The following is a 27,772-nucleotide window of genomic DNA, read 5'->3' as shown; positions in this document are numbered from 1 at the left end:
GTTGCCATGACAGCTGTCAGAGCACCGGGCTGGGGTTTAGCTGCGGAGACCAGCGGCAGTTCCAAGGGCTGACGCCGCGACGGCCGAGACTGGTGAGGCGTTCTCCGTCACGCTCCCTTCTGCGTCGCTCCTTTTTCCTTTTTAGGTTTTTAGCTCCCTAGAACTCCGCCTTCCAGTCCCCGCTGACACCTCATTGGCCTCTCGCTGGCCCACTCCCCCGGAGGCGCGCCTTCTCCTAGCGCCACCTCCGGGCTACGTCCACCAGTGTTTTGCAGCCTTTTGGTGCTAAGGCACACTCTTCATGAAAAAAAAATCACGAGGCACACCACCATTAGAAAACTTTTTTTTTTTTTTTGGTTTTTGTTTTTTGAGTCACACCCGGCAGCGCTCAGGGGTTCCTCCTGGCTCTATGCTCAGAAATCGCTCCTGGCAGGCTCAGGGGACCTTATGGGATGCCTGCATTCAAACCACTGTCCTTCTGCATGCAAGGCAAATGCTTTACCTTCATGCTATATCTCCGGTCCCTTAAATTTGTTTTGTTTTGTTTTTGTTTTTGAGTTACACCTGGTAGCGCTCAGGGGTTACTCCTGGCTCTATGTCAGAAATCGTTCCTGGCAGTCTCGGGGGACCGTATGGGATGCCGGGATTCGAACCACCGACCTTTTGCACGAAAGGCAAATGCACTACCTCCATGCTATCTCTCCAGCCCTGGCCCCTTAAATTTCTGACTTCAAAAAAATTTAGTTTTTATTCCTTGTAATTTACAATGCTATTGATACCAGAGTTTCGTTCACCAGTGTTAGCTTTTGTCTCCTAATAGCTCAAGGTTCCTTGCTTTCTGCACCCCCAGCTTCGATGCGTGGGGGCTCCTCCTGGATCCTTGCTTGGGGATTGCTTCTGACAGTGCTCTGGAGACTATGTAGTGACAGGATTGAAACCTGGGCTTTCCGCATGTACAGCTTGCCTCCCTTTGAAACTATCTCACCTGCCCCTTCTTTTAAATACTCTGGATTTATTATTTGTTTTTGGTCCACAACCACAATGCTCAAGGATTATTTCTGGTGGGCCATATGGGGTGTTCGGGATCGAACCAAGGTGGTCTTCAGGTAAACAAGTGGCTTGCTTGCTTTTTCTAGATCTCCAGCCTCTATTTTGGATTTTTTGGCTGCCTTCTAAGCAATAATGCTTAGAGGCCCTGGCCTGGGGGAAAGGAGAGTGGCGGTACACCTCCTGGAAATTCTCAGCAGTGGGGCTTGAAGTTCAATGTGACGGCCCAAGTGTTTGGTGCTACTCAGGTCATGCAATGCTGAGGATAACCTAAGCCACCCAGTAGTGCTCAGGGGTCTCCAGGGTTGTGCCAGGTGATGTTCAGAAGACTACGTAGCACCAGGAATTAAACTGAGTTTGATTGTGTGTGCAAGGCAAAACACCTTAACCTTATATTATGTCTCTGGCTTCATATATATATTTATATAAATACATATATTTTGTTGTTGTTATTTTGTTTTGGGCCACACTCAGTGATGCTCAAAGTTTACTTGTGGCTCCATGCTCAGGGATCAATCCTGGTGGTGCACTGGGGATGAAACTCACACAGGCACTTGAAAGACAAATACTTGCCTTACCCACTGTACTATCTCTGGCTTCTATTTTTGTTTTTGATCCTTTGGCACTTGCCATTGCTTATCAGGAATTGATCTCTCTGATGGCCCCAGATGGCAGCAGTGTCATTTGAAATGACCATCTCAGTGTTTCTTGATTTCATAAGCAAACTCCAGGTGCTTGTCCCTTGCAAACACCTCCCTTGGTAGAGGGTGGGGTTGCTCACTTGAATTTCCATTCTCCCAGTGCAGGAAGCAAACCCATGTTTGGTTCACTTTTATTCCCCTTCCTGTTTATTTCTGCCTCATTCCCCTAGGGACATAAAATCTCCTGGGCTCCATTATTTCACAAGAGGTAGTTGCCTAGTCAACAAACGTTCAGGACATGGGACTGTGTGTGTCTGTGAGTGTTGGGAGGCAAACACACAAGTGTTGTGTGGGAAGGGGACTGCAAAGCACAGTTTAGGGTCCTTTGGAGACCTTCAGCAAGATGGTGGTGGATCCTGAGGTAAGAGCCCTGTGTACCCTGCTTTTGCCCTGTGGTGTTTTTTTTGGTTTTTGTTTTTGTTTGGCAGGGGTGGTGGTGGAGGCAGCTTGGCCACACCTGGCACTGCACAGGGGTTGCTCCTGGCTTCATAATTGAGGAACCATATGATTCTAGGGATTAAATACAGGCCTCCTACATGCAGAACAAGCATGCAGCCTAAAGAGCTGTCTCGGGGCCAATGTTCCTGTTCTTTTTTGTTCTGATTTATTTATTTTTGCTTTTGGGCCACAGCTGGAAAGGCTCAGGGTTACTCCTGTCTCTGCACTCAGGAATCACTCCTGGCAATGCTCGGAGGACCATATGGGATGCTGGGTATTGATCCTGGGTTAGCTGTATATAAGGCAAACAACCTAGGTCCTGTGCAGTCACCTATGTGGCCTTATTCTTTTTTTTTTTTTTATAATTTTTTATTATGAATTATGAGAACAAAAGATGCAAAGAAAGAGGATAAGGTAAAGTTACAGTGGAAGGACAATCACCCATAACATAATTATCAGAAGAAGTCCCCTTGCTGATATCATAACTTTGAATTTTCACCAAAGAAAGTTAAGATAAATAAAACAGAATCCATGTGCAATTACTTTTTCCCTCAAGTCCCCAGATTGTAGCACATTATAATATTTCTTAACAGCACACAAGGCAATCTAAAGCCATCAAACATACGTAACTCCTTAAACATTAGAGGCATAGTATTTTTTACATTTCCATGTACATGCATATTAGCTTAAGTTAACCTCAAATTTTAAATGGGTGTGTTTTAAGGATTAGAGTCAAAGGAGCACAGTAAAAACGGTGTTAGAGTGGCAATTGTTGTTTGCATAGGCCCACCAAAATATGAGAGGCATGGAAAGAAATAGCCTTGGCCTAAATACAAAGAGATCCTACCCCTGAAGTTTCCTGGCATAAGACCAGCTCTAGGCCTCAGGAAAGTTATCGTTCGCTCCAAGACATTGTCCGTAGCGCCAACACACTTATCACACAGTCTCTGTTGTTGGTCTCATGTTTCTGTATTAAAGATTCTGGAATCTGCATGTCCTACATTGAAGTCATGATGTGGAGTGCCTTTTCGTTTCACCTCACCATGAAAGGGGAATGCAGGAAGCCCTGTCCTGTAAGCAGGTTGTTGTTGTTAAGTCTTCTCAGTGTTAAGGGAAGTCTCTTTTGAGCAGGACGATGTCTGAGCAGTGGTAGGGTCTTCCGTGGTAGAGGATTGCTTCCAGGTGATGTTATAGACAAACCTCACCATAAAGGGGCAATACAGCAAGCCCTGTCCAGTAAACAGGTCATTGTTCTTGTTGTCTTCTCAGTGTTAAGGGATGTCTCTTTTGAGTAGATCGATGTCAGAGCAGCTGTAGGGTCGTCCCTGGTACAGGAATGCCTCCAGGTGATGTTATATACAACCTTGGATGTTTTGTAAATGTCTTCTGTAGATCAAGGGGTAAATGGAGAATGCCCATTCTTCTGAGGCCTGTGCCAGGTCTTTATGTCAATGTTCAGGGTGTAAGGTCTCATTGCACTACATGATTTGTGAGTTCCCATTTTTATTAGATAAGAACTTATTGGTATGTATAGTATTTTCCTATGTTAGTGTGCCTACGCAAACAAGATATAAAGCCACGTGGTGCTATCAGATATATGGGGGCATAAGAACATTTCCAACAAGACCCATGACTTGGTTCAAACATAAGTATTAAACTGAGGGATTCTTTCACACCAAATTCCATCTTGAGCAGTTCATAAAGAGAAGATAAAAAACATGGGGGGGGGATCATCACTGTATAAGAAAGTATTTAGCAAAAGTTATAGCCGTCAAAGAAAACACCCATAAAATGTTGAAAAGATATGTGTCCTTTTTATGCCTTTTAAAATAGTTGGGTGGGTGTTAACTCTAGGGCACCACTTTGGTCTGTGAATTAGGACTCAACAGTACTTAAGTTAGAAAGGGTAAAAAAGGAGTAATGATGATAGGAGTTAAAGAAGTTAAAGAGAAATATGAACTTATGAAGGGGTATGCAAAAGGGCAGAGTACAAAATGGACATTCTGCATACATAAAAACATAATTCAATGATAGTGAGTACTATTAATGTTTCTTGTGAGAGTACTATTAATGTTTCTTGTGATTTTGAAAATGTAGACTGGACAGAGATTACCAGTGCCAGCCAAACCTCCTCCTGCTAGACTCCCGGCTCCCAGGAAGGAGAGATCCTTCAAGAAGCTGGGAGAACAGAAGTTCAGAGCCCCACCCAGACCCTCCCTAAGGAGCCGCATGGATAGTGGGGGAAGGCCTAGGGTACCTTCAAACTCCACCAAGGGACCCAACTCACCAGCTTGCCCAGGGGTGTGGCCCGGGGAAGCCCTGGAGATCTGGAGCAAGGCGGCTGAGGGGTGCTGGGGTTACCCAAATCCCGCACCCCCCCCCTAGGCCTGGCCAAGCAGGCCTCCGGCATGGCGTGGGCCTGCCAAGCCTCTTCCTGCTAGACTCCCGGCTCCCAGGAAGGAGAGATCCTTCAAGAAGCTGGGAGAACAGAAGTTCAGAGCCCCACCCAGACCCTCCCTAAGGAGCCGCATGGATAGTGGGGGAAGGCCTAGGGTACCTTCAAACTCCACCAAGGGACCCAACTCACCGGCTTGCCCAGGGCTGTGGCCCGGGGAAGCCCTGGAGATCTGGAGCAAGGCGGCAGAGGGGTGCTGGGGTTACCCAAATCCCGCACCCCCCCCTAGGCCTGGCCAAGCAGGCCTCCGGCATGGCGTGGGCCTGCCAAGCCTCCTCCTGCTAGACTCCCCGTGGCCTTATTCTTGACTCAGTGCCCACCCCACAGTAGATTTTTTTTGTGTTTTTTTTTTTTTTTTTTTTTTTTTTTTTGGTTTTTGGGCCACACCCGGCGGTGCTCAGGGGTTACTCCTGGCTGTCTGCTCAGAAATAGCTCCTGGCAGGCACGGGGGACCATATGGGACACCGGGATTCGAACCAACCACCTTTGGTCCTGGATCGGCTGCTTGCAAGGCAAACGCCACTGTGCTATCTCTCCGAGCCCCCCACAGTAGATTTTAAATCATTTGTTGAACTGAATGAATAATCCACAGCAGTTCAACCTCTGTGCCTGCACTGTCACGCGGCTGGCTACTGCTAGCTCATATGGAGATGCATTTCACAGTGGTCTCTAGTCCAGATCTTGAGATGTGCTGTAAATATCAAATAGACACTGGAGGCTCCATGGGTCAAGCACATGCTTTGCATATAGAAGCACTGGGCTCAATTCCCAGCACCACATTATCCGGGTGCACTACCAGGAGATGTACTGAGTTGGAAGTAGCCACTGAACACTACTGATTTGTGGCCCTCAAATCAAAACCAAACCCAACTGAACACTGGATTTTGAGACTGACTATTGAAAAGAAAGTTTCCCAGGGCTGAAGACATGGCTGACCCAGATTCAATCCCCAGTACCCCATATGGTCTGTCTCCTGAGCACCACCAGCAGTGATCCCTGAGTTCAGAGTCATATATAAGCTGTGAGCACATCATGTGTACCCCTCAAAGCCTCCTTAATAATTTTATATTGAGTGGGAGGAGGGATAGTACAGCAGGTAGGGCACTTTGCCTTGTACACAGCTGGCTCAAGTATGATTCCAGACACCCCCATATGTTCCTTGAGTACTACCAAAATGACCTCTGAATGCAAGCCCTGTGCACCTTCCAGTATGGCCCTTCCAAAATATAATGATAATTTAATATTGATTTCAGGCTTAAGTGAAATACTTTGGGTATACTACAGTAAACTTCTGTGTTATTTTTTTTTTCAGTTTTGGGCCCACGAATGCAGTGCCAGGAACTGAAACTCAGTCTTCCATATGCAAAGCATGTGCTCAGCCCTAAAGTTGAGCTGTTTCTAGTCCAGCAGAAGGCCTTGTATTTGCTTGTTTATATTTGGAGGCCCACCCAGCAGTGCTCAGGGATCACTCCTGGTAGGCTCTGGGGACCATATTAGGTGCCTTGGATTGAACCCAGATTGGCTGCATGCAAGGCAAATTTCCTACTGGCTATACTATCTCTTCAGCCCTCGAAGGCTGGTTTGTTATTTTGGGAGACCATGCTTGGCAGTATCCAGTGGTTACTCCTAGATTTGTTCTCAGGAATCACTCCTGGCCATTTTCTGGGGACCATATAGTATATGGGGGATTGAACTTGCATACAAGGCAAATGATCTACTCATTGTACTATAGCTCCAGCCCCAAGGTTTCTGTTTTGTTTTGCTTTGCTTTTTAATCTCTTTCACACACACACACACACACACACACACACACACACACAGAGCCCTGGATTTGGACCTTACACAGGGAAGGTGAGTGGCTACTGCTGATTTATAGCCCCAGCTAAACAATTTGCTTCATTCATTTTATATCAATTATTTATTTTTCTGTTGGGTGACTGGGGGAGTTTGGGACCAAACCTAGACTAGAGATTACAAGGTAAGTGCCTCAATCCTTGTTCTCTCTTTCTCTCTCATTTACTTTTTCTCTCCATATCTTTGCTCTCTCTCTCTCTCCTCTCTCTCTCTCTTTCTCTCTCTGGACCTTACTTATTTCATTTTTAAAATGAAAATTTTAAAATTCTATAAATTATTCTTTTTTTTCTTTTGGTCGTACCCAGCAGCGCTCAGGGGTTACTCCTGGCTCTACACTCAGAAATTGCTCCTGGCAGGCTCAGGGGACCATATGGGATGCCGGGATTTGAACCACCATCCTTCTGCATGAAAGGCAAATGCCCTACCTTCATACTATCTCTCCAGGCCCCCATAAATGATTCTTATTATATCATAATATGAATATTTTGGACATTCTCCTCTAGAAGCAGCTTGGCATGAGGACAGAGCAGTGACACTGGAATCAATCACATCTCTGGGACCAGAGTGATAGTACAGTGGAGAGGGCATTTGCCTTGTATGTAGCTGACTGGGGTTTAATCCCCAACATCCCATGTGGTCTTTCAAGCACCACTAGGAGTAATTTCTGTTTTTTTTTTTTGTTTGTTTGTTTGTTTTTTTGTTTTTTTTTTTTTTTTGGTTTTTGGGCCACACCCGGTAATGTTCAGGGGTTACTCCTGGCTATGTGCTCAGAAGTTGCTCCTGGCTTGGGGGACCATATGGGACACCAGGGGATCGAACCGCGGTCCATCCAAGGCTAGCACAGGCAAGGCAGGCACCTTACCTTTAGCGCCACCACCCGGCCCCGGAGTAATTTCTTAGTACAGACCCAGGAGTAAGCCCTGAGTACTTCCAGGTGTACCCATCCACTTCCCCCTTTTAAAACAAAAAAGAATCACATATCTCTGAATGGGCTTGGGCAACCCAGCTTCAGAGGCTCAGGTTCTTTGCCTGTAAAAGGGTGCAGATTTGGGGCACCTAGTAGGTTCTATGGATGTCTATAATGTTAGAGGCTGAAGAAATGATGCAGGTGATAAGGGGCTTGTCAACCCTAATGGTTAGGATTAGGCATATGATTCCCTAAGCACTGCCAGGGATCACTCCTGAGTATGAGCAAGAATAGACCCTGAGGGGGCCGGGCGGTGGCGCTAAAGGTAAGGTGCCTGCCTTGACTGCGCTAGCCTCGGATGGACCGCGGTTCGATCCCCCGGCATCCCATATGGTCCCCCAAGCCAGGAGCGACTTCTGAGCGCATAGCCAGGAGTAACCCCTGAGCGTCACCGGGTGTGGCCCAAAAACCAAAAAAAAAAAAAAAAAAAAAAAAAAAAAAAAAAAAAAAAAAAAAAGAATAGACCCTGAGCACTACAGGATATGGCCCAACACAAAGGACTGGAACAGTGCTCTATCATCTGTGCTCAGGGTTAGGGTAACAATCTCCTTGACCTTTTCCTAATCTCATTCGTTCAGCCCCCAGGAAATCCACCTGACTGCCTGCTCACCTCCTTGTTTGCTCTTTTATTCATCCCCAAGGTTTGAAGAGCTACTGGACACCAGGCCACACAGGAGACAGGTAGTGAGGCTCCTGATGAAGAGCTTCTGACCCCAAGCCCCATATCCACAGGCTAATCTGCCCTGGACAAATTCATATCCAGCACTGCAGGCCAACACCTGCACTGAGGTGAGGCCATGGGTGGTCCTACAGGATGCTTGAGTTCTGAGGCCTTGGAGCATCTTAGTACATATTGCTATAGGCTGGCCCTTAGGGCTTCTTCATGCAATACTAGACTCAGCCCTTTGAGCTGGCTCCTGGCCTCAGAGCTGCCAGATAAAGAATGAATGAGGTGGGGGGGGGGGCTTCAGGGCAGACAGAGAGTGAAGGATGCCTCATGGTGTGTGTGGCACTGGGTTGGGAGAGGGTGGGTATGGAGTTGACAGCACCCTGTGGGAAGGAAGAAAGGGAATTAGCCTGCTACTTTTATAGTAGGGAGTACTTTTCCCCAACCCTACCTCCCAGATGAGGGAAATGAGAAGGCAGAAAGAGGTTGGGGGAAACAAGGTTTTCCACCTAAACCTGGCTTTGTAGGGGTCAATGGGGCCATGGATGATTATCACCTGAGTTACCCGTGTATTTCAGGAAGGTGATGAGGTACAAGGAAGCCCTGTACTGCTGACCCCACAAAGGAATAGGGCCTCCTGCTGCAAGGCTTGGCAGGTTTACAGTTTCCCATCTCTAAGCAAAGTGGGCTCTGACTGCTGCAGTTGATGGCTTGTTTCCCCCAACCATGGCACATGCCATACCATGGTAGGGGCCAGGACTCACTTCTCCACATTCTCCCCCACGGACCGAGGCCACAGTCTGTAGTCACTGTCTTCACTGGTCCTCAGAATGTGACAAATGGATTCAAATCACGCAGGAGAAGACAGGAAGCAGACAGTCCAGACACCAGCTCCCACAGGGATGGTCTTGTCTATTGTTATCTGCACCTGATGTTATTCAGGATTAGAATAATGGCCCTGCCTTACAGCTTTCTCCTGCTTGCCCTGGACAAAATATTTACAAATGTATGCCTTTATTATTTTTAAAGTGAGGGAAAGATGGGAGATGCTATATCTGCCCAGAATTTAGTGGAAGCTTAGCACACACAGGCTCTGTAGGCTTGGGGCCAGTTTACTGTTAAGGAAACCCACTGCCAAGTTTCAAAGGAACCAATGACCTGGAGGACCAGACTTGTGCCATGCACCTCAAGCACTTTTGTCCTAGGAGCAAGTGGTCTAACTTGCAAGTTAGGCCCATTCCTCTAGTGCTGCTCTCTGCCTTCCCTAGGGGCCAGAGCATGGCACACCTATTGGGCAGCCAGGTCTGCATGGACAGCCTGCGCAAGGACCTCACCGACCTGCAGGGTGCCATTGTGGATGTCTTCTCCCGAGCTGGGCCTGTACGCTTTCCCTCCTGGAAGTTCCCGGATCGTGTGGCCTGTGACCTGGACATGGTGGCCCTGCTAGAGCACTATGACCACGTGCCTGGGGACCCTGAATTTACACAGCTGTCCCACGCCGTGCTACTAGAGCTGGTTATCGACAGGTGAGAGCCCGTCCCAAACCCAGTCACCTTAAACGGATTTTTTTGTCTTTGTTTTTCTTTTTGAACTTTATTGATTGATTGTTTTTTTGGATCACACCCAGCGGTGCTCAGGGGTTATTCCTGGCTCTGCACTCAGAAATCACCCCTGGCAGGCTGGGGGAGCATATGGAATGCCAGGGATCTAACTGGGTCCCTCCCTTGTTAGCCATATGCAAGGCAAAATACCCTTCCACTGTGCTATCTCTCCAGCCCCAGATATTTTTGTCTTTGGATTTATCTTTGGAGGCCACTTCCAGCAGTGCCAGGGACTGAACCTGGGGCTCCCACGGTCTTTCCATGTGCTCCCACCCTTTGCAGTATCCCCTCTGCCCCAGTCTGCTGTTGGCTCCCACCTGTGAAGACAGCAACAACCATAGGGACCTCCAAGTTGATGTCTATGGTTTATTTTTATTTTTTTAAAAAAGGACTTCCTGGGCCCGGAGAGATAGCACAGTGGCGTTTGCCTTGCAAGCAGCCGATCCAGGACCAAAGGTGGTTGGTTCGAATCCCGGTGTCCCATATGGTCCCCGTGCCTGCCAGGAGCTATTTCTGAGCAGACAGCCAGGAGTAACCTCTGAGCAACACTGGGTGTGGCCCAAAAAATAAACAAAAAAAAAGGACTTCCTGGGCAGGCGTGATAGCACAGCGGTAGGGTGTTTGCCTTGCATGGTGCTGACCTAGGATAGGCCCAGGCTCTTTTCCTGGCATCCCATATGGGTGTGTCTCCACTCCCCCCCCCCCCTGCAGCCTGCCAGGGGCAATTTCTGAGCACAGAGCCAGGAGTAACCCCTGAGCATTGCCGGATGTGGCCCCCAAACCAAAATAAATAAATACATAAATAAATAAGGACTTCCCAAGAGGAGCTCAAGAGAAAGAGGAAATTCTCAGCCAACAGTTCAGTACAGGGACTTGAGGTTAGAAATACCTGGACCTCTCTGGTAGTGCTGGGGGTCTCTAGGGCTATACCTGTCGGTTCTGGGGGACCATGGTGCCAGAAATCAGGTCAGCTGCATGCTGAACAAGTGCCTCAAGTGCTATATTCTTTGCTTGCCCTAAGAAGATGACTTTGACAGAGTACACACAAATGTAACTGCACCTGTCTCACACTAGTACAAAGGTTACAGTATTTGTCTTGGCACTTGGCAGGCTCTATATCAAATCCCCAGCACTATATATGGCCGCCTGAGCACTGCCAGGGTGGTTCCTAAGCACAGAGTAAGCCCTGAACACTGCAGGGTGCATGGTGTGGCCCAATCCCCATCTTTCCCCACCCCCAAAGAGAAAACAGCTTGGACCACCTGTGTTTCCTTGCAGTTCCCAGGCAGCTCAGGCTGGGCTCTGCTGTCCTAACCTGGCTGCCCTCAGGGGGGCGCTGGCCACCTGACTGTTCCTGTGGCCCACAGCTTTGGCTGATGCTTCTCTGGCTACCATACCAGCTGCCACGAAGATCTCTGGGTGGTGGGAACCCACAGCTGCTGATCAGAGTTTCCATCCCAGGCTCTTTCCTGGCAGCCTGCAGGCTGTTGGGCCCCAGCACCAACATAGGCTGTATTTTTCCAATCCCTGCCTGGCCCTGCTTGGAAGGAGCCGCAGCCCCACCACTTTTATGCTCACTTTTGAGGTCACTAGCATTTACTTCCGCTTATTCTTCCAAAAGTCCCATAGTCCAGACTTCTGTGCATGTGTAGGGATGGAGAAGGGGTCAAGTCAGGGACGCTAGTGGTGGGATGTCCTGCAGGAAGACAGAGAAGGCAGGGTAAACTTTTGGTGACCTGGAGGAGCCTGGGTGTGGAGAGCCCAGTTGCCTGTGTTGGACCCAAGAACACATCTAACTTCTCCAGGCTGTGAGAAGTGCCCTGTGTTAGGAAATCCTGCCCCCCCCCCCCAATTCTGTAAAACTGATATCTTCTTTTTTTTGGGGGGGGTCACACCCAGCAGCGCTCAGGGGTTATTCCTGGCTCTGCATTCAGAAATCGCTCCTGGCAGGCTTGGGGGACCATACAGGATGCTGGGAATCAAACCACCATCAGTCCTGGATCGGCTGTGTGCAAGGCAAATTCCTTACCACTGTGCTATCTCTCCAGCCCCTGAAACTGATATCTTAACTTTATTTTTTTATTTTTGGGGTATTTTTGTTTTTGAGTCATACCCAGTGCTGCTCAGGAGTTACTTCTGGCTCTGTGCTCAGAAATTACACCTGGCAGGCACAAGGGACCATATGGGATGCTGGGAATTGAACCATGGTCCGTCCTGTGTTGGCCATGTGCAAGGCAAATGCCCTACTGTTGTGCTATCTCTCTGCGCCCGCCCCCCCCCCCCCACGTCTTTCTGTTGTTGGGATGAGTGGAGATGGCACACACCTGGTCAGGATACTCACCTGTGTGTTGGGGGTCATCCTCTTTAGAGATGTTCATACACATTTTGGCTGCAGTGCTGGGGGTGGTGCACACCTGTGACACTGGAGAACCCAGTGGTCCATGCTGCCAGGTTCAGTGCATGGGCAGCCATGCAAGGATCAAATCTGAGGCCTTATATTTACAAAGGCAGGGGTTTTGTCACTGAGCTATCCCTGAACCTATTCATTTCATTTTCCCCTTTTAAAAAATTGTATTTTATTTCAGTAATGTTGATTTACATGATTTGATATTTTGTTGTTGTTGTTGTTTGGATTTTGGATTTTGGGATTTGAGTCATACCTGGCAGTGCTCAGGGGTTACTCCTAGTTCTTCACTCAGAGATTACTCCTGAGTAATTCATGGGGCGATATGGGATTTTGGGGATTGAACCCAGTTCAAAGAAAATTCCCTAGCTACTATACTATCACTCCAGCCTCTGATTTCATGTTTTCAGGACACAATTCATACCTCTTTTAAGTATCTTAGCAGACCTCAACCACTGCCAAAGTAGCAGTATCCTGCCACTAAATCCACTGTCCCGCCACTTCCCTCTTCTATCCCCTTCTGCCTTCTGCCTGTGACTCTGGGGGCATAGCAGTTCACCTGCATGTCACTTCATCATTTCTGATGCCTGATTTGTGTCTAACTCCTGGCAGAGCACTCTCCCCCCCCCCATTCTCTCGCTCTCTCTCTCTCTCTCTCTCTCTCTCTCTCTCTCTCTCTCTCTCTCTCTCTCTCTCTCTCTCTTCTCTCTTTCTCTCTCTCTCCTCACTTCTCTCCCTCTCTTTCTTTCCTCTCTCCCCATTCTTTCCCTCTCTCTCTCTCTCCATCCTCCAGCCCCCGGGTTCGTACTGAAACCGGGCCACAGCTTGAGGCTGGTCTGTGGCCTTGGAGTTGCTCATCTTATAAAGGGTCTGATGATGAAGGCATTGCAGATGGCACAGCAGTCTCCCTGAACATCTCTCTATCTGGGCAGACCGGGTGCTCTGCAAAGGCCACATGCTGTCCTTTCTCTCTAGGCCCTTTCCTGGCCCATAGCTTTTATCATTGCAGTAGGCATGCATGTCCCTGTGCCCAGGAAACACAGGCTCAGAGGTTGCTGCACATGTTCTTGTCCACTCTCCCCACCTGGGCCAGTGGTTTGGGATGAACCTCCTGCACCTGCCACACACCTGCTTTATCTGCCAGGCACATTTGTGAACACAGCACAAGCTGGGCTTGTGTGCAAATCCACGCTTATCTTCCCAACACCTCCACTTCAAGATTAGCACCTGACTCCAGTGTTGTGCTCCCAGGTTAGGCTGGAGCCCTTACTGGGCTCTCGAGTAATAACTCTGTCTTCTGGAGAAGTGTCTGGCTACATTCAGGATAATGGGGATCCCCCTGCCCCAAATGCTTACCCCCAAGACTCTGGCAAACCCCTCACCCCAATCAGCTTTGCCCACTGTGAGTAAAAGCACTTAAGCTATACACTGCCACCAAGTCATTCACGGCCACCAAGTACTTGGGAGCCAGAGGAGGAAAGTTCTGGCTCTCAGAGCATCCTGAGCCAACAGGAACAGCCAGTCAGAAGTGCCATCACCAGAACACACAGCAGATACCCCTGAGTGGAGCCTGAGGGTTCAGGAAGGGCTTCCTAGAGGAAGTAGCCTTGGGGTTGGATTTGAAGCTGACCTGGCAGCTGGAGAGGCACCCAAGTTTCTGGGTCTGGTTTCCCAGAACTCCATGGAAGCAGCAGCTTATAAGGTATGAGGGTGGCCTAATGCTGCCCCAGCCTCTCTGCCCACAGACTCCTGCTGCTCCTGCAGAGCTGTGCGAGTTACTTGGAGAACCTGGGCTCAGAGCAGGTGGTGGCCCCTGCCCGGGCCATGGGGCCTTGCCTTTCTGTGGGGCTCACTGTGCGGCGCTTCTGGAACAGTCTACTGAAACTGGGAATGCTCTTCCAACCTGCAACCCCCCAGGTGGGTCTGCCCCACCCCCTTTCCCAATATGCCATCCCAATCGTTCTACCCTGTGCCAAATTCCTAGCCCACCACATGGGCACTGTGGCACTCCCACACCCTAGAGAACAGTGTCAATTCCAGCCTCTGATGAAGGCCCTCACAACACCCTAGCTAACATCTGGCTGTAGAGCCAAGGCTGGGCCTCCAAGCCTCAGTTGCTTGGTCTCTCCAATGGGAACAAGATCACTGCCACTCCCTCAGAGCACAGCTGGGTGGTCATGGGGCTAAATAGCCCTCTCCCCTACCCTGTCATGGGTTGTTCTGGAACCTTCACAGCTGCCTGGTGGGAAAGACCCCTATCAACATGAAGGAAAGGAAGCTCAGACTGAGAGCAGCTTCGGTGACATGAGAGTGAGTCCTGCAGGGGCTCTCTCTGTCACTTCCCCATTCCATGCCCATGACTGTTGCACTGGGATGGGAGCAGAGGGGAGGCCTAAACTTGGTAAGTTGAGGCCGAGAAAGAGAGAAGCATCTCCCATTCACGTTGGCATCAGACATGGCAGGTCTAAGCATCAGGAGGGGCCATCACGGAAGTCCCCAAGAGAGAGGCCACCTCACAAACCAGCCCCCATTCACTTCCTTTCCCTTTCTTTTCCTGACCACAGAAAGGAGCAAACCAAGGGGAGACCCCTACTTCCAAGCCCACAGCCAGAGGGGAGCCAGCCAGGAGCCCTGAACTGGTGACTGTCAAGTTCCTCAAGGCCTCCTCTCCTGGGTCTGGCCTGCCCCTCGCCAATCAGCAGCTCGAAAGTCTCCCTGGGCAAGTGCCCCTGCACTCTGTGGCCAGGACCGCTGTGGAAGACACCCGGAGCATCCACTGCCAGACTGTGGAGACAGCCCTAGTGCCTTGTGATGCATGCATCCGTGTGCAGGGCAGCCTGCAGGAGGTAGGCAAGGTGCTCATTGGCCTGTGTCAGAGCCAGAACCTGCCGTCAGCCCTGAGCCAGTTCCAGCCACTGGTGCAGGACAGTATGGGGCTCAAGCCCCTGCCAGCTGCCACCATGGGCCAGTGGGCCACCGAGCAAAGCAAAGACCTGACACGCCTCAGCAAACATGTGGGGGCACTCATGCAGCTGGTGGGGCCCCTACGGGCCCAGCTGGAGGAGGCTGAGGCCCAGAAAGAAGAACTGAGGAAACAGGTGGGCCAGCTGGAGCAGGCTCTGCAGCAGGAACAGGAAGAGCGGCAGCGGCAGGCAGACGAGGCTAAGCAGCATCAGGCTGCCCATGAGGCTGAGCAACAGCAACTGCTGACAGGTCAGTGCCCTGAGGCCAGGACGCTGCTCCAGTGCCTTGTGGTGTAGAAGTAATCTTAACAGGAGAGTGGGCAAGGGCACAGGGACAGGCAGGGAATGGCAGGCGCTGCTCCAGCCAGTTTCCAAGGCTGCTCATTGTCATTTAATCCTACTTAATCCTGGAGTCAGTGCCCAATACAGATGCTCATCAGAGGGACCAGGAATCCTGTCAGGGCCAGGGTGGCCTGCCCTGCACCTGACATTTTTGTTTCAAGAAAGCTATCGTGTAGAGACACTGGCCCCAACATTAGGACCCTGCCACTGCCCAGCATCCCTGAACCTGGAATTCAGGCAAATCACTGGCTTTCAAGGCCTCCCAAGAGGCCACTTAAGACTCAGAGGATCAGGGATGTGCACCTGGCCTGGGAAACTGGGCACACGGGTATCCCCAGACTCCCCTGCCAAGCACACTGGCCCCTCAGTGCAGTGCCTCTGAAAGCCCCTCTTGGCTCCCTCAGAAACAAGTGACCTGAAGGCGAAGGTGACCACTCTTGAGGGGGAGCTGAAGCAGCAGCGGGAGACCATGCAGGACATGGGTGAGGACTCCCTTGGCCCATTGCCAGCATTTGCCAAGTTTCAGGGGTGACAATAGAGGGAGTCACAGAGGATGGTGGGCCTGACTTGAGGGTCTGAGCCAGGAGAACCCACAGTGGTAAGGTAAGAGCTGGGGTTCCCCACTGGGTGACTGAGAATTCTGAAATAGACTGTATAGGACTCCTGCATGGGACTCCTATCTGTGGGAAACAGCCTCCCCTCACCCCCGCCCCAGCGTTCCCCTCATTTCCCCTCACAAAGCTGTTTGGTCCTGCAGAGATGAAGTCCCAGCAGCTGGTGGAGGAGGTGGCGGGGCGGGCAGAGGCCAAGAGGCAGGTGCAACAGCTGGAGGAACAGGTGCAGCTTCTGTCTGAGCGTCTGGATGGGGCCAGCCAGCAGATCCTCTGGGCCAACACAGAGCTGGACAAGGAAAAGGCCCGTGTGGATAGCATGGTTCGCCACCAGGAGGTGAGGCCAGGGGCCATCGAGATAGTACAGTGGGTAGGGCACTTGCCCAGCACATGGCTGACCCAGGTTCACTCCTCAGCATCTCATATCATCCCCCAAGCAGACACTCTCCTGAGTAAACCTGAACATAGCTAGATGTGGCCCCAAAACAAAACAAAACAAAAAAAAAGAGAATACATCAGAAAAGTAATCTTGGGGTAGAGAGATAGTACAGCAGGTAGGGCGCTTTTCTTATACGCTGTCTACTCAGGTTTGACCTCCAGCATCTCATATGGTCCCCTGAACACTACCAGGAGTAATTCCTGAGCAGGTTGGGGCCTCAAAACCAAAACCAACAAAATAGAGGGGAAGCATAGAGCCCAGGTTGACCCTAATTTAAGCCTGACCCCCGACGGGTCTTACAAAGGCTTTTTGTATTTTGTTGTCTTAGTACCAGTGGGACCACTGAGGTGCTGAAAATTGAACTCAGGCCTCCAACTTGCAAAGCCTGTACTCCATTCCTTTGAGTTATCACCCCAAACTTTCTTTTTTTTTTCACCCCAACCTTTCAATTCCAAGTGTAGCATGCTTCAGTTCCCCAGCAAATAGTCACAATGACATGGGCCTTGGGTATCTGCTGTGAGCAGGTCTCATAGCCCCTTCCCACCTCAGGAACAGGGAGAGAATCTTGACTGCTTGTGTGCTGGAAGAGCAAGTGAAGTTCCTGAGGTGCTGAGGCAAGCACTGGCTCCCCGAGCTGTGCTTTATTCAGAGGATGTGAGGACATGTGGGTTGCGAGTGACAAGGCTGATGGGGCACTGGAGCCCCAAGGACAAGACTTTCTCAGAATCCTAAGTGGGGACAAGGCTAGGGAGAAGCAGGAAGCCAGCCAGTGCTGGGCAGGCCAGGAGCCTGTACGTGAGAGAGGCAGAGGATGGGGCTGGCCCAACTGGATGAGGGTATGTAGCCTGCAGCCATCATTTCTCTGCCTTTCTGTGCACTTGTGTGCTCAGCCTTGCCTGGGCACGGACAAGTGCTGTACCAGGGGACAGCTGGGGATCATGGTGCGGGAGTCTCCTCAGTTCCAAATGGCTATACCTCATGGTTTCCTTTCCTTGCCTGTTTGCCTCATTCAGTCCCTGCAGGCCAAACAGCGAGCCCTGTTGCAACAGCTGGACAGCCTGGACCAAGAGCGGGAGGAGCTGCAGGGTAGCCTGGCTGAGGCTGAGGCCCAGCGGGCCAATGTGGACGAGCAGCTGCAGAACCTGCAGAGTGAGAAGGATCTAGGGTGGTGCCAGCTCCAGGCCCAGCAGGTGGGCAGCTTCGGTCAGCCCCAGGAGCCTGCATACCTGGCCCGTGATACTGGGGAACAGAAAGGAGGTGGCAGGTGGAGGCTGGTTCCCAGGGAAGCTGGGAGCTGTGCTGCGGGCCAGACCTAAGCTTCCCTGCATACCAGGAGCTGCTGCAGAGCCTGCAGTGGGAAAAGCAGGAACTAGAGCTGACCACCACGGACCTGCGGCTGACCATCTCAGATCTGGAGCGGGAGCTGGCAGAGCGGGGCGAGCGAGAGCGGCTGTTGGTGGCCTTCCCAGATCTGCACAAGCCCAGCGAGGCCCAGATTCAAAGTAGGGGCTCAGGGCTGGTGGAAGGTGCACTAAGGGGCCTGACCAGGGGTAGGGGAGCTGAGGACTCACATTGGGGCCTGCAACAAGTGTGGTAATGGGGGGCTGCCCCCCCAGAGCCCCTGCCACATGTAACTCCTGTGTTAGTTGATCCTCAGTGTCATTGAAACTGAGGACCCTTCCCCCTAGCCCCCAAGGCCAGCTTGGTATATAGCCAGCTTGGTGGTTTGTGCTTTCCACTCTGCCATCCTGTCATTCATCCTGAAATTTTTTGATTGTACCAAGGGACCAGCCCCTAGAACACAGTGCCAGTCTCCCGGACAGCTTTATACAGCTGTTTGGTGCTTGCCCTAATGGAGGACTGGATATCAGGCCACCTAGGCTCTAAATATTGGGGGCAGGGGGCGTGAATCCATTGCTATTAGGGGATCTAGGCATGGAGCCTCTCCCGGTGTCATCCAGCCAGGCAGACATCAGCCCTTTCTCATAAAGCAGGAGCAGGCAGCTACGTTCGTGGTTCACAGAGTTTGAGGACGTGTTGTCCTGAAGTGTGAGAAAGGTTCTTCCAGAGGATTTGGGGCCCTCAAAGCTGAACTGGAGCTGCCTCTGAGAGAGACATTAGGAAGACCCATTTACTAAATCTTTGTTTTGCTTTGAGATACTGTACCTAGTGGTGCATGGGGGATACTCCTGGTTCTGTGCTCAGGGATAACTGGTGCTTAGAAGGTTGTGTAGTTTTCATTTTTTGTTTTTGGGCCACATCCAGTGAAGCTCAGGGGTTACTCCTGGCTATGCGCTCAGAAATTGCTTCTGGCTTGGGGGACTATATGGGACACCAGGGATCGAACCGAGGTCCATCCTGGGTCAGCAAGGCAAACGCTCTACTGCTGTGCTATTGCTCCAGCCCAGGTTTGTAGTTTAGAGCCTCGATCTTAGATGTGTGCAAAGCAGGCATTCAACCCCCTCTCCCCAGCCCTATTCATTTTGTCTTAAGTGAGTGTTTGGTGCCTCCAGTCTCAGATGTGTCCTGTGCGGTAGGGCTTGGCAGGGGAAAGGGCTGAGAGGACCTCTGGGCCTCTGGCCAAGGACACTCAGCTGCCGGCCTGGCCAGGCGCCTGAGGGCGTGACTCACTGAGCCCACCATGCCATTCCAGATACCATCTCCACCCCCCCCCACACCCCCACAGGCTCCGGCAACGTGACCGATGACATGGAGAGACAGGTGCAGGCCAACAGCATCCGCATCCAGGTCCTCCAGGAAGAAAATAAGCGGCTCCAGTCCATGCTGTCCAAAATCCAGGAGGTGGCCCAGCAGGGGGCCCTCAAGGTACGCAGCCTTGCCCTCACACCTATGGGAGTGGGCTTTCCAAGTTTGGAAACCATAATATGACCCCAAAACAAAAAAAAAAGATAAAAAAAAAAGTGTGAGGGCAGTGTGGCTCCCTGCAACCATGGTGACTCTGGGACTCTTCACATCCCAGAAATGGGATGTAGGAGGCTGGAGAGAGAGCACAGCGGTAGGGCATTTGCCTTGCAAGCAGCTGATCCAGGAGCGACGGTGGTTCGAATCCCAGCATCCCACATAGTCCCCTGAGCTTGTCAAGAGCAATTTCTCAGTGCAGAGCCAGGGGCAATCCCTGAGCGCTGCCAGGTGTGGCCCTCAAATTAAAGAACAACCACCAAAAACAGAAATGCTAGGCCCCTTAGCACTCGCCCTGACTGGCAGACTCCCCATCTGTACAGTGGGGCAGGGTTTCCTGGGCCTTTCTTTGCAGATGGTCTCACAAGACCAACTCTGGGTACCCCCCAGCAAAGGGAAACGGGGAGCATCACCCCCTGTCCAGTCCCCAAGGACCTCCCCAGGGTGAGTGATCCTTTTCCTGAGGCGGTGCCTGGGCTGAGAGGGTATCCCCTGTGACTGGTGACCCTACCGTCACCTTCCTCAGACTCCAGGGCAGGAGGGTTCCACTGGGGAGCCGGACAGGCAGCATGGGCCGCACCCTGCCGGGCCAGCCCCGCTTTGCATCCCCAGTGCTGCAGCCCCGCGGCGGCCAGCCTAGCAGGTCCCCCCTTGAGGACGTGGCCCAGCCGATCACCTGTGCCCAAAACCCCATCCGGGCCTTGGCGAGGCTCAGGAGGAGACTCTCCCGGAACCAGGACCAGGTCAGCTTGACCCACCTGCCCTAGGAGCAGCTCACGCAGCCTGCAGTGGAGTGGGGGGCGCTAAGGGTCTGAGTGGAAGCCCACGCAGTGCAATAAAGCCTAGGCCATCAACCCCTGTGATATCAGCCTCATTACTTGTGTTGGAGGTTCAGGGAGGCGGGTAGGATCCTTCCTGACTTGGCCTGGAAGGACCCACTGTGTCTCTAAACCTGGGGGTCAATGACCAGTAGAGGCCTGGCTTACTGAGGGAGCTTCCCATTTTCCTGCTGCATGGGCAGCAGAAAAGGGGGCAGAAAAACTTCTAGAAACTGAGTCCAGTAAAGGACAGTCTGTTCATCTCTATAGCAAGGTCTAAGGACTCAGTGATGCTCAGCAAATGAAGAGAGAGGTTCAGGGAAGGGGGAAGGAGCAGCCTCCATGGGGGGCCTTGAGGTGACAAAGGAGTCAGACTGGGCTGGTAGGTCTGGGCTCATGGCAGCAGTGCCAGCTGTAGCTTAGCGCCCACTTGGGCCTCCTACCAGTGCTCCAAACTTGGGAGGCTGTTGAGGGCCTGAAGAGGACTGGTACCTCTCACTGAGGAACTGCTTCTCTCCAGGGAACTGGAGTCTCAGAATGTTTGAGGATCCAGGTTATCCACAGCCAAGCCAGACCTCAGTCAGAGAGCAGTACACCCTGCCAGCCCCAGCTTCCTCGGGCTTGGGCCAGGAGTACCTCTAGGCCATGCTCACATCCTCCTGAGTCTCCTTTCCTTTCAGGGTAGGTTGAAGGCACAGCTGCTGAGAATTCTAGGAGCAGCTGGCAAGCACCTCTGCTGACAAGAGAAGTGTTCAGAGCGGTTGTGTGGAGCTGAAAGTGGCAAGGCCAGGTCTGCCCACCTCAGGCTTACTGAGGGAAGCTAAGGAGTGACAGGACTCTGAGGGGACTCCCTGAATCAGAGTCCAGGCCAGGCCAGAAAAGCTCCTCTGGTGTGGGCTGTTTTGTGGCTTGGAAGGCTGGAACCCAAGGGTCACCTCAGTTGTCCCAGGGTTCATCTATTGTCTGTATATTCTGTGGTGGACAGAATCTGACCACTTGGCTCTCAGAGGCCCCTCCAAGTCGGTGAGAGAATCTCTAGCTTCCCATTCCCACACAAGCCCACTCAAATGTGCACTCAGGGCAGCTGTGCCATAGAACCATGGCAACAGGACCTCAGAGGCAGTGAAGTGTCCATTAGAGTGCTCCCATCCCCAGGATTGGGGGATCCCATCCATTTTAGAATTCACCTCCCACAAGCAGTAGACCCAAGAGCACTTGTTTATCTTGAATCATCTCACACAGGGGCCAGAGAGATAGTACAGAGGAAAGGTGCTTACCCTGCATGCTGCCAACCTGGGGTTGATCCTCAGCATCCTATATGGTCCTCTGAGTCCACCAGGAATAATTCCAAGGGAAAGAGCCAGTAATATCCCCTAAGCTAAGGGCTTACCAGTTGTGGCCTACCTCCCACCAAAAAAACAAAAACAAAAACAAAAACAAAAAAAACCCTCAAACATTTTATGTCTTCTGATAAAATATATTTATTTCATATTAAACCTCCCCTCCTACCCCAGGTCTTCTTAAAAAATAAAACACAACAAAGATGCCCCTGGAAGATGCACCACATTTCCTGTGGCTTCAAGTATCCTGGGTAGCGGCCTGGGTACCACAAAGTGCCAGGAGGTCCTCAGGACTCTGGTCTCTTGGATTCAACGCCCACACCGGGCGGCAGGCAGCGGAGAAACCATTGGGTCTATCATTGCTGCTACCTTGGACAACTGTCCTGAAAGATAGTCGAGCCAGGGGGCCGCCAAGGCTGAGGGCTCTTTCTTCCAACCCACTGTCCAATAAATAAGCACAAAGCCTGGTTGGATACGTGCCAGGCAGGCCACGGAAGCTTGAAGGAGCCAGGAAGAAGCAGTTCCGGGGGCAGACACAGGTTCCCCAGGGTCACAGAACGGTGAGGTGACCTCTCTTCCTTGACTGGCAGGTCTGGACCGGAATCTTGAGCTGTGACCCTCCATATCCATGTGGATGCAAGGGGCACCTCAGCCCTCAGGAGAGGAGGCTCCCTCCTCCCACCTACGCACTTCCTCTTCTGGCTCTCCCACTGTCGGGGGCCCAACAGCCAGGTCAGGGGTACTGATGGGAGAAGCCCCATGGGCAGACATGAAGCCAGTGCAGCTAATCATCAGAGTAGTGGTTCCCTGCAGGGGTGGAGTAGAACACAGGGGGCATGTGTGAGGCGGGGAGCAGGCAGAACTGGCCGAGGGTAACCCCTTGGTGCTCACCTAGGACGTTGAACTTGCAGAGTGGGCAGGTCTGCTGCAGCATCAGCCAGGGGTCCACGCAGTCACGATGGAACTCATGTTTACAGGGCAGCACCCGGAGCCACTGGGGATAGGGGAGGCTCAGGTGGGGGTCCCCGCCCTCGAGCCAGGAACCAAAACCATGATGTGGGGTGGGAATCCATGCAGAGTGATCCTAGGAGTGAAAGGGGGCAGTGCCTGGGGTTCCCAGGTTGACCTACAGCTGGCCGCTGCCAGGACACAAACCTGCTTGTTGCAGAAATAGTCCAGACACACAGCACATGTCTCAGTGTCCGGCTCCAGGGGTCCAGGGGCAGCCCTGCCCAGGCGGCAGCGCCGGGTCTTTAGAGAGGCCAGTCTCTGCACCACTCGGCGCTTGAGCAGGTCCACCTGGTGGGGAGACAGACACAGTTGGGAGGCTGCAGTTGGCCCCCAGGGGGGTGCAGGGACTCTCAGAGACTGGCTCCCACCTGGCTGCCGGGCTCCGTCTGGCTGTGTCGCAATGCCTGCCGTTGGGCCTGGACGACAAGGCCCGTGCTCAGGAGCATTGCCACCAGCAGAATGGCATTCCACAGCTGCTGCAAGGGCTTCTGGAGATAAGAGGCAGGTCAGGGCCGCTGGCCTTGCTCCTGCCTCCGCCCTACACTAAATCCACCCTAGAACTAGGCTTCAGCCTGAGTGCTCCGCAGCTGCCTTCTCTTACCCACATGCTAAAGTACCCACACGGGTCTTCTGCCCCAGCCTCATCTGGGACAGACATATTTCTGCAAGTACATATTTTTGCATACATGGAAGCTTCAACGTGTAGTTGCAGAAATGGCTGCAGAGTCCTTTTGAATCCTCTTGATGCTGGGGGCTACGGAGATAGTAAAGCATGTAGGGTATTTGCTTTGCACACAGTAGATCTGGGTTTGATCTCAGGTACCCCATATAGTCTCCTGAGCTTTTCCAGGAGTGATCCCTGAGCGCAGAGCCAGTAGTAAGCCCTAAGCATAGCCAGGTATGTCATCTCCCAAACAAAACAAAATGAATCCTCTTGGTTCTGGGCACTGGAAAATCTAGGCCTAATGGAGACAATCCTGTTCCCCAACATTCATATAGGAGGGGGTGTCCTAAGAGCCTGGGAAGGCCTAACTATCTCTGAGGAGAGGGTGTGAGCAGAGGGTGTGAGGGAGACTTTCCAAAGCAAGCAGGAAGGAAGGTTTGGGTGGTCTCCAGATAGACAGGAAAAGACTGTCGACATCTGCTGCCAAGCATGGACAAAACCTGGGGGCAAGATGGGGTATGTGCTGAAGCCAGTAAATGACACAGAGTGGCCAGAGAGGAGGAGAAAGCTTGAGAAAGGAAACACAGCAGGTAGGGCATTTGCCTCGCACACAGCTGACCTAGGTTTGACTCACAGCATCCTATATGGTCCCTTGAGCTCTGTCAGGACTGATTCCTTAGCACAGAGCCAGGAACCCCACTGTGTGTTTCCCCCATCAAAAGAAAAAAAGAACAGGACTGGGGAGTGCTCAAAGGGCTAGTGTACCTGCTTTGCATGCCAAAAGTCTGTTTTTGATCCCCCGCATTTCATGGCATGGTTTCCCTAAGCCTAAAGCCAGGAGTAGAAGGCCACAAAGCTCAGACAGGAGGAAAAGGCTTGCATGCTCTTCAGTGGCCACCACCCTGGTTCAAATCCCATGCACCAGATAGAGTCCCTGGAGCACTGCCAGAGGTTACTCCTGAGCACCGAGCTGGCAACAGCTCCTTGAGCACTGCCAGGTATAGCCCCCAACACCTTCCCATTTCCACCAAAAAGCTGAAGCAGAGGGGCCAGAGAGATAGCACAGCGGTAGGGCGTTTGCCTTGCAAACAGCCGATCAAGTACGGATGGTGGTTCGACTCCCATATGGCATCCCATATGGTCTCCCAAGCCTGCCAGGAATGATTTCTGAGCACAGAGCCAAGAATAATCCCTGAGCGCTGCTGGGTGTGACCCAAAAACAAAAACAAAACAAAACAAAAAGCTGAAGTGGAACCCTGAGTACCACGGAGGTGGCCCCAAAACAAGAGAAAAGGAACAGATAAGTGTCCTGGAGTGTTGAGAAAGTCAAGTTTCTTCCACTGAAGGAAGCTTCTAGGCAGGGCATTGGTGGCAACAATGACTTCTTGCAACCTGGGGTCAGCACCTGCCATGGCTGACTAAAGGCCATGCCACTAAAGGCTCATGACAGCCCTGGGAGGCGGACGAGGCTCAAGCTGCTTGGTCATGGCACCCACCTGCTCCTGGGCACGACTGCCTCCCAGGCACACCAGGTCCTGCCAGCCCCCGGAGCTGTCCTTGGAGAAGCCGCATGTGGTCCACAGTGTCAGCTTCCACTCAATGTTGGCGGACAGGGACTCTCCACTGGTGATCTCAGCTGTGGCCTGTGTCCTCCTGCATTAGAGCACAGGGGGTCAAGATACCCCCACACAAGCACCCCGATCTTTGGACCCCTGACCCCACTGGGTCTTTCTCAGCAACTGCTTCATCTCCTGTCCCTTCCTATTCTCACACTGGCAAGGTCAGGGTTCCTGATAGTTCAGGAAAGAACCAGTTGCTTAGGAATTTGGTTTTCATCCCTTCTGCCCACAGTCACGTCTTCCCTCTCCCTAGTGCTAAGTTCCATGACCCATCTTTAGATCAGGGACCCCCCCGAATCGCAAGCCCTAACTCACTGCAGTAATGCCTCCAAGAGCTTGGTGACGTTGGAGGAATAGTGAAGGACAATCACGGGCCGAAGCAGCTGAGAGATGTCTAGCTAGAGGGGGGACAGAGAGGTCAGCGGAGTCTCCAGGCCTTCGAATTGCATACCCCCCAAGCCACCTGATCTAGCTTACCTCTCGGACCACGTTGTGGTTCAAGATGAGGAGGAGCAGGGCAGAGGCCCCCAGGAAGAGTGCCCTCTGCATCTGTAAGGCAGAGGAAGGGCTTAGGGTGTGTGTACACCCTAACTTAGGGTGTACCTGCTCACACCCCAGTCCCTCCTGCTGAGGCCGGAGTATTGCATAGGGTGCCTTTCCTCTGCACAGACCAGAATCTGTTGCTGCAGGGTCAAGGGCACAAACTGTTTTGTTCAGTGGTCACACCCAGCAGCACTCAGAGACCACTCCTGGCTCTGTGCTTAGGAACCCATATGTCCTGCCAGGAATCAACACTGAGTCGGCGTGTGCCAGGCAGGCAGGCAGGCAGGTATGCAGGCACCTTAGATCCTCTACCAGGGCTCAAGACGGAAAGCAGAAGTTTGTTCTTCCTGCCTCCCCCCCCACACACACACCCCTGTCACTCTGTAGGACCCCAGCAATGTTGTGTCTGCCGGAGTCCTTGCAGGAAACTATCAGACACTCTCAGTTTAGCCCAGTTTCCTGACTTTCTTTCTGGCCTCTCTCTGCACTCCCTCTGCTTCCACTGCTGCTGACCGGATGATGCTCCAAACCAGGGTCCCCTCCCATCTCAGGACAGTTCAGAGGAGCCCATCTCAGGGTCTGGCTCTAACGACCCCTTCTTCTTCTCGGGTCCCCCTTCCCCCAATAGACAAGGCCAGCACCTGCTGGACCAGGGCCTTGGGATAGGCCTGCGGGCCGCCCTGGCTCTCCTGGTGGAACGGGGCCTCCTGCTCCTTGCCAACGTAGGCCACTGCAATCCAGTCATCGGCTGGCACTTTCTCCTCGCCGTCCACTGCATCCACGACGTCCATCTGGAACGGGCCCGAGGGAGGAGACAGAATGGGGAGCAGGGGAGGGCGGGTTGGGGCATACCCAGGAGCTGGGCAGCGGTGGCCTCACTGTGCGGGGTTCAGGCCTGGGGAAGCTGCAGTGCAGGAAGATGGGGGGTGGCCCGGGGCCGCCTGGGGAGGACCCCCACACCCTCCTAGCCTCCCGATCGGCCGCAGTCAGGCTCGATCCAGGCTGCAGGGGTCCCCGGAGGGGCTCACCAGCAGCAGGCGGCCGCCCAGCGGGGGCTCGGCGTCGGCCTCGGGGCCGATCCGGACGCCCTCCAGGACCAGCGCGTCCTGCCGCGGCAGCTTCACGTCCACCCGGACCGCGCGCGCCGCGCCCCGCCCCACCCCGCCGGGGGACTCGCTGCCGTCGGCTGCGGCCCCGGGCCCCGCCAGGCCCAGCCACAGCGGCATCAGGGGCAGCAGCAGCAGCAGCGGCGACGGCGGCGGGGGCGGCGGGGGCGGCGGCGGGGACGTTCTCAGCGCGGGCCGAGCGACGGGGCCCATGGCTGGAGCCCGCGGGCAGACGAGACGAGACGAGACGAGACAAGGGCGACTGGGTCCCGGCGCGCGGATCGCAGCGGCGGAGGCCGACGGGGCGTGGCCTGAGCACAGAAGGGCGTGGCCTAGACTTGACGGACGTGGATATTTTCTTGTGGGGGCGTGGCCTAGGTCTGATGGGCGTGGCTGGTGACGGATGGGGCGTGTCCGGGGCCGGGCGGGGCGGGGCGCTGGTTGGCTGGGCGTGGCCTCTCGGCGGCTCGCTCGGGTAGAGTCGCGTGCGCCCCCTGGTGGCAGCAGGGAACTCTAGCGTCACCAGCTGGGGGTCAGGAGAGGTGCAGGGGCCCGAGTAGCGGCGCAGAGCGGTAAGGCGTCTGTCTGTCTGCCTTGGGACTGAACGCGGTTCGATTCCCTGGCATCCCATTTGGTCCCCACCAAGCAAGAAGCGTTTTCTGAGCATAGCCAGGAGTAACCCCCCTGAGCGTCACCGGGTGTGGCCCAAAAACCAAAAAAAGAAAAAATGAAGGGGAGGCGCTCACAGCCCATGTGGTATGTCTGGGGGGTGGGAAACGAAGTAGGGGAGACCCAGAGAGATGGTTTATTTTTGTTGTTGTTGTTTTTTTGTTTTTGTTTTTGGGTCACACCCAGCAGCGCTCAGGGGTTCCTCCTGGCTCTACACTCAGAAATCGCTCCTGGCAGGCCTGGGGGACCATATGGGATGCCAGGATTCGAACCATCGTCCTTTTGCATGCAAGGCAAACACCCTACCTCCATGCTATCTCTCCGGCCCCTGGTTTTTATCTTGTTTCTAGTCTCTTTAGTTTTGTTTAGCGGTCACACTCAGCAGTGCTCAGGGATTCCTCTTCTGTGCTCAGGCAACACTCCACTAGGTCTCCCTGCCTGAAGAGAATCTTGTGGAATTCTGAGGATTGAACCCATGTTGTTAACCATGTGCTATGCAAGCACTTTACTCACTGTATTATCTCAGTGACTTCAAGTCAGTTAGTTTGGGGGCCATATCCGGTGGAGCTCAGGGGCTACTCCTGGTTGAGGGCC

At 52.7% G+C, this 27,772-nt stretch overlaps 2 protein-coding genes across 2 annotated transcripts; one reads left to right on the top strand and one right to left on the bottom strand.

The window, feature by feature from the left end:
* Positions 1-34: 34 nt before the first annotated feature.
* CCDC157 (coiled-coil domain containing 157) lies at positions 35-20,271 on the top strand. Its single transcript, XM_049788792.1, has 12 exons — positions 35-99; positions 8,104-8,251; positions 9,398-9,655; positions 13,880-14,051; positions 14,699-15,347; positions 15,844-15,921; positions 16,197-16,387; positions 17,503-17,679; positions 17,823-18,015; positions 19,143-19,315; positions 19,764-19,852; positions 19,935-20,271. Exons 3-12 carry the CDS (start codon positions 9,408-9,410, stop codon positions 20,173-20,175), a joined length of 2,211 nt encoding a protein of 736 aa, XP_049644749.1. The 5' UTR covers positions 35-99; positions 8,104-8,251; positions 9,398-9,407; the 3' UTR covers positions 20,176-20,271.
* Positions 20,272-22,229: 1,958 nt separating this feature from the next.
* Positions 22,230-26,740, bottom strand: RNF215 (ring finger protein 215). The gene is made up of 9 exons (XM_049788835.1): positions 26,432-26,740; positions 26,045-26,194; positions 25,338-25,409; positions 25,176-25,258; positions 24,738-24,894; positions 22,946-23,065; positions 22,722-22,865; positions 22,458-22,560; positions 22,230-22,373 (listed from the first exon to the last, which is right to left on the bottom strand). Exons 1-9 carry the CDS (start codon positions 26,720-26,722, stop codon positions 22,351-22,353), a joined length of 1,143 nt encoding a protein of 380 aa, XP_049644792.1. The 5' UTR covers positions 26,723-26,740; the 3' UTR covers positions 22,230-22,350.
* Positions 26,741-27,772: the final 1,032 nt, after the last annotated feature.

Source organism: Suncus etruscus, chromosome 15 (assembly GCF_024139225.1).
Source record: "Suncus etruscus isolate mSunEtr1 chromosome 15, mSunEtr1.pri.cur, whole genome shotgun sequence".
In the NCBI taxonomy this organism is placed as follows: Eukaryota; Metazoa; Chordata; class Mammalia; order Eulipotyphla; family Soricidae; genus Suncus; species Suncus etruscus.
The sequence above is the reverse complement of the archived record's forward strand: the minus strand, read 5'-3'. Positions and strand labels throughout refer to the sequence as shown.